The sequence below is a fragment of the Chiloscyllium plagiosum genome, chromosome 23 (assembly GCF_004010195.1).
Source record: "Chiloscyllium plagiosum isolate BGI_BamShark_2017 chromosome 23, ASM401019v2, whole genome shotgun sequence".
NCBI lineage: Eukaryota > Metazoa > Chordata > Chondrichthyes > Orectolobiformes > Hemiscylliidae > Chiloscyllium > Chiloscyllium plagiosum.
In genome coordinates, this window is record NC_057732.1 from 825,196 (window position 1) to 831,775 (window position 6,580).

General features: G+C 45.2%; 1 protein-coding gene across 1 annotated transcript in view; it reads right to left on the minus strand.

Moving 5' to 3' along the window:
* LOC122561437 (dynein axonemal heavy chain 3-like) overlaps window positions 1–6,580 on the minus strand; it is a 466,282-nt gene that overhangs the window by 77,090 nt on the left and 382,612 nt on the right. The window contains exons 52-54 of the mRNA XM_043713180.1: window positions 5,439–5,627; window positions 2,635–2,768; window positions 2,378–2,549 (exon numbers count right to left, since the gene is read on the minus strand). Of these exons, the coding sequence (XP_043569115.1) occupies window positions 2,378–2,549; window positions 2,635–2,768; window positions 5,439–5,627 (495 nt within the window). The remainder of the gene's footprint in view (window positions 1–2,377; window positions 2,550–2,634; window positions 2,769–5,438; window positions 5,628–6,580) is intronic.

Here is a 6,580-nt window from a genome sequence, read left to right on the forward strand (position 1 = left end):
AATTATGGTCACTATCACTGAAGTACTCACTTACTTCCAAATCTAACATCTAGCCTGGTTCATTACCCACTACCAAATCCAATTTAGCCTTGTCTCTTGTTGGCCTATCTTTATACTGTGTCAGGAAACCCTCCTGCACACGTAGGATAAAAACTGACCCAGAGTTGAAAAATGTCGTGCTGGAAAAACACAGCAGGCCAGGCAGCATCCGAGGAGCAGGAGAATCGACTTTTCGGGCATAAGCCCTTCTTCTGGAAACCAAACTGACCCACGTAAGGTACTTGAACAATAGCATTTCCAGTCAATAATTTGGAAAGTTAAAGACTCCATAACAGCTACCCTGTTACTTTTGCTCTTATCCAAATTAATCTTTGCAATCCTTTCCTCTACGTCTCTGGAACTTTTCGGAGGCTATAGACAATTCTCAATAGGGTGACCTCTCCTTTCTTGTTTTTAACCTCAGCCCATACTACCTCAGCAGAGGAGTCCTCATCAAATGTCCTTTCTGCCACAGTAATACTGTCCTTGACTAACAATGCCATGCCTCCCCCTCTTTTATCACCTTCCCTGTTGCTGAAACATCTAAACCCCTGGAACCTGCAAGAACCATTTCTGTCCCTGCTCTATCCATGTCTCTGAAATGGCCACAACATCGAAGTCCCAGGTACTAACCCATGGTGCAAGTTCACCACCTTATTCCAGATGCTCCTGGCATTGAAGTAGATACACTTCAAACTACTTTCCCACCTGCAGGTACACTCCTGTGACCTAGAAACCTTATTTCTGACCTCACTACTCTCAACCTCCTGGACACTGGAACTACAATTCAAGTTCCCATCCCCCTGCTGAATTAGTTTAAACTCTCCCGAAGATAATCAGCAAACCTCCCTCCCCGGATATTGGTATCTCTGTGGTTCAGGTCTAGTCTATCCAGTTTGTAGAGGTCCCACCTACGCCAGAATGAGCCCCAGTTATCCAGGTATCTGAATCCCTCCCTCCTACACCATCCTGTAGCCATGTATTGAACTGCTGTCTCTCCCTATTCCTCACCTCACTAAGCTTCCACCCTAGATCCCTGAATTTCTGTCTTACATCTTCATCCCTTTTCCTACCTATGTCATTGGTGCCTATGTGGGCCACGACTCGGGGCTGCTCCCCCACCCTCTTAAGGATCCCGAAAACACGATCCGAGACATCACAAACCCTGGCACCTGGGAGGCAACACACCAACTGTGAGTCTCTGTCGTTCCTGCTGAACTTCCTATCTGTCCTCCTAACTATGGAGTCTCCAGTGACTAATGCTCTGCTCCTCTTCCCCCTTCCCTTCTGAGCAACAGGGACAGACTCCGTGCCAGAGATCTGTATCCCACAGTTTATCCCGGTCCCCCTCAACAGTATCCAAAATGTTCTGCTCGTTATTGAGGGAAACGGCCTCAGGGGACCCCTGCACGGTCTGCCTGTTCCCTTTCCGTCCCCTGACTGTAACCCATCTACCTTTTTTGTATGCCTGAGGTGAGGCTACCTCCATGTAACTCCTCTCAATTACCCCCTCAGCCTCCTGAATGATCTGAAGTGCATCCAGCTCCAGATTCCTAACGTGGTTTGCGAGGAGCTGGAGTTAATGCACTTCCCGCAGAGGAAGTCAGTGGGGACATTAGTAGTGACCATTGCCTCCCACATTCTACAGGAGGAGCATTCAACTGCCCTAACCTCCATTCCCACTATTCTCAATTCCCAAAGAGACTATTTTAAAAATCCATAACCTCACCAAATCAGTGCATAGAACTTTTGTTTTGGTTGGAGGAGGAGGATGGGTGGGAGACACTACCGAGTGTTTCAGGTAATGCAACCACCCAAATATATTACCTCACTTACTCAGCAGTCCAGTGTCTGCTCCTGCTTAGTGTGCGCTCCGCCTATTCATGAGGTAAGCTTTTATAGGATTTATTTACCTTCCTGTCAACCCCCGGTCCTCACTCTCACCACTCCCCACTGCAAAAAATGGATACTCCCTGTTAGTTGGAAGGGACATGGTAGGATCCCATGCTAGTTAGAGTGTGGTCTGAAGCGGTTTATGGTTAATCCAAAAATCTGATGACACAGGTCTTGAAGATTCAACTTCAATTTATGGGGGATAAACCAGGACAGAGATACTGAAGAATCTTTAAATTATCCACCGCCCACTGTAGGATGATCGTTGACCCCTGCTTCTCTGCTGACAAGGAGTAAAAGAGCAAGTCCTGAAATCTGTTGTCACACTCCAATCACCAACTGATCCCTGTCAAAGGCCACAGGACCGTGAATGTATACACTCTCAGATCTGGCGAAGGTTGAGTTGGAAGATGTTTGACCAGATAACAGAATATAGGATCCTTACCTGAATGCAGTTCCCCAGAGTGCGAATACAGTCAGACTCAGTCAGTTTGCTGACATGAAGCTTGTTGGATTTTTCCATGTTTTTGATCCACTTATTGGCCTGACCCTGGGGGTCAATCATGAGTGGCCAGCGCTGAGCTGAAGTCACGATGATGGCATTATCCACCGAGAATCTGAGGGGATAGGAAAATTGTTTTGAGAGACTGTGCCAAAGACTTTGCACATTCCAGGCAGAGGTTTTGGGAGAAAAATGCTTACGTGTCCCGTGGAAGTCCATGTAGTTGCCACTCCATGATGTTCACAGGGTCCCCCAATGTATTCAATAAGGAGAAGACACTGGAGACTGGGATCTGTTTCTGCTTGCACATATCCAACCATTCTCCCAAAACATTCTGCAAAGAAAATGAAATACCAACCCAACAAATGAAATCTGTACAAGATGTAGTCCCTGGAATTGAAAACAGATTAAGTATCTGCTCCATGTGCATACATATGCACTATATGGTGAATGGAGAGGAACGTTGGTGAGGTGGCGTTTCTGTGTATTTGCTGCCTTTGTCCTTTTAGATGGAAGTGGTCGTGGGTTTGGAAGGTGTGGTCTCAGGAGCCTTGGTGAATTTCTGCTGTGCATCTTGTAGTTTATACTGCTGCTGAGTATGGGAGGTAGGGAGTGGATGTTTCTGGATGGGGGTAAAATGATACTGTCACTGGGTCTAAAGGTCTATCTCGTTTACGATGATAGAGGAACAATGACAAGTGAGTCTTGACAAGAAGAGGTTCTTATCTTAACAAGGTGTAGATTAGTGAGTTTTGAGAAGATTTGTAGCACAGGTTGAGGTTCTGGATGTAGATTTGCTTGCTGAGATGCAAGGTTCATTTTCAGACATTTCATTACCATACGAGGTAATATCTTCAGTGAGCCTCCGAATGAAGCACTGGTGGTGTAGCCCACTTTCTATGTTTGGCTTTCCTTGGGTCGGTGATGCCATTTCCTATGGTGAAGGATAGAGGAGAAAAACAACAACAAACTGCCATTCCTAGGATGTTACAGTAGAGTGAACAGCTAATGGGGAACTTCAAATCTTTACCCAGAGAGTCGTGGGGGCATGGAATGCGCTGCCTGTGGGAGTGGCAGAGTCAGAATCATTGGTGACCTTTAAGCGGCAATTGGATAGTTACATGGATAGGTGCTTAAGCTAGGACAAATGTTCGGCACAACATCGTGGGCCGAAGGGCCTGTTCTGTGCTATATTGTTCTATGTTCTATAACCAGCGTCTACAGGAAAACAACACATACGGACCAAATACTGAACTATAGAAGCAATCATCCCAACACCCACAAACAAAGCTGTGTTAGAACATTATTTCAATGAGCCACCACACAATGCAGTACAGAGGAACTACGCAGAGCGGAGGAAAATCACCTATACCGTGTATTCAAAAAGAATGGGTACTCAATGAACACAGTTTGCCAATTTCTCAGCAACAAACCCAAACAAGCAGATAAAACCCATCCAGAAACCCTAGCCACTCTCTCCTACTTCAAAGACATTTCTGAAATGACTGCTCCAGACCCCTTGGCATCATGGTAGCCCACAAACTCACCAACACACTAAAAACAGAAACTAATGAACTTGAAAGACTCTATATAGACACCAAGCAAGACTAAGCCACTAGGATACATGAACATCAACTAGCCACAAAAAGACATGACCCACTCCATCCTTAAATACGGCTGAGGAAGGACACCACTTTGACTGGGAGAACACATCCATCCTAGAACAAACCAAACAGAAACACGCACGAGAATTCCCAGAAGCATAGCATTCCAACCCAAATTCTATCATCAAACACATGGACTTGGAGCCCATTTACCACCACCTGAGAAAAAGAACAGGAAATGACATCACTAGAGGAAATGACATCACCAACCTAAGGAAACTCAAACATATAAATAGAAAGCTGGCTACACCACCAGTGCTTCATCCAGATGCTCGTTGAAGATGTTACCTATTATAGTGACAAAATGTATGAAAAATGAACCTTCCAGCTTAGCAAGCAAACCTACATCCAAGATATAGATTATTGTAAAGTTGTAGCTGAAGCAATTAAGGCTAAATTGCATTAATTTGTTTGTCATTGTCACTAAAACAATGGGGAAATCTGTGGATCTGGATCTGCATTCCACACAACAATAAAATCATCTGCCTTATCCCCATCCAAGTATCATCATCAGATTGGGTGGATCTTAAAGCAGTCCCCAACATTAACCCTTTCAGAACCAGAGGGAACAGCTGCTGCCTCACAACTTAGACTACAAGGTAGGAAACAGGTTGAAGTTCATGTCATCCCCATAAACTGGCCCAAGGTTGCACTTATTCACTAATGGCTCCACAAACGCTCTTCCTCTCTGCTGTATCCACACTGTCAAAGTGCTTTTCTCTGATTGGGATGAGCCATAGTTTCCTCCAATTGGGAAGACTGAAATCTTCATTCCAGTTCAGGGGTTAAGAGTCTCAAGGTGGCTAAGCTGGTGGGTCCTTGTTACTTGGGTGCAACTGGTGGAAACGTTACCCTGTCATCCTGCCTTCCCAATGTGCACACTGGGTCAGTAAATCCAACCAAAAGCAGCAAAGTGAGCAGTGAAGGTTGAAGACTGAGAACATTTACATTGTGTTCATGGTATAGAATCAACAGCTGATCCTCACTGGGGCTGTTCTCAATCACTCTGAGATAGAGGGGCAGAGTGATAATTGCCTCCTGCTTGTCTCCAGGGCACAGTAGAACCAAGTGGCAGACTGCTTGGTGTACACAGTACAACAATGTACACTTTGATCAGCCTGGTATAGGTATGAGGGGCTGAAACATCCGAGTGGTCCTGTAAGCTGCTTTAGTTTTGGTTCTGTAATGATTGGGTTGAATCTGTGTGCGGTAAGCAGGAAGTTCTTTCCCAAATGGAATTGTGAACAGCCCAATGTCATCCCTCACCCTATTCCTGCTCACACATGGAATTACACTTAGCATTGCTGTTGAGATTAAAAAGCTTTGCCAGCTTGCCTTACCTGTCGGAATTCAGGTGTGAAGGGACCAAGGTATGCCACCACGCTGGCACTTAATAAAACATCGCCGATAATGTTCTGGTATGTTGCCTCCAGGTGCTCTGAAATACTTGTCCATCGTTCTCTCTCTCCTCCAAGGCCATTGATTAGCTTCTCAGCTCGTTCCAGTTTCAGCCTGAAATCAGACTGGAGCTCATGAGCAGGGACAGAGGACAACATGCATGCTGCAAACCCACAAGATAACCCAGAGGCAATTGTGAGACACTGAACCACAGCCCATTCTGACAGCACTGCTCCCTCTCACCCTCACCTAGCCATCACCCCACAGCACAGATTTGGATTCTTCCATCCTTTCCTGAACTAGTTGGATATGAGTTTCCATCCATTGAGTCATTGTGACAGTGGATGGGCGGACAGGTCGGGATTCCAGATTTTGGGACTGAGACCACAGTGTAAAGACAGAACAAATCTCTGGCTTTGACAAAGAGGCAGAGTGTAGTGTGTTCGAGACCCATTTCCAGCAGTTCCAGTGCAAGGACACCAGAGCTCCAGCTTATAATTCTCAATCACTATCAAACGATTCACTTTCCAGACACCATGTGATTATGGACAACTGAATATGCATTTATACAGCACCATTCAAAAACACAGGATGTCCCAAACTGCTTTACAGTCAACAATGCAATGTAGGAAATGCAACGTAGGAAATGCAACATCCAATTTGTACACAGCAATTTCTCACAAAGAACACAGTGTCAGTATTATGGGAGCAATGGTTAAATGTTCATATCCAGAATGGCATCTTTTGACAATGTGGCACTCCCTCACCCTCACAGTGAGGTGTTAGCTGAGAGTCTTGGTCCACGTGACCTTCTGATGTAGAGGGAGTGCCTTCCTCTCAGTAACAACTAAGACCATCTGCATATAAACAAAAGGCCATTTACTGAGTTTACAATATTTCGTGTTTCCAAATGTCAGGATAATTGTGACAGAGCGCAATCCAATCTGGTGATTGGTAACTAAATAAAATAAACAAAGAGAAGTTGATCAAGCCTTTTGAGATCATGCGCACACACACACAGACACACACACACACACACACACACACACACAGACACACAGATGCTGTCACACAGACACACACA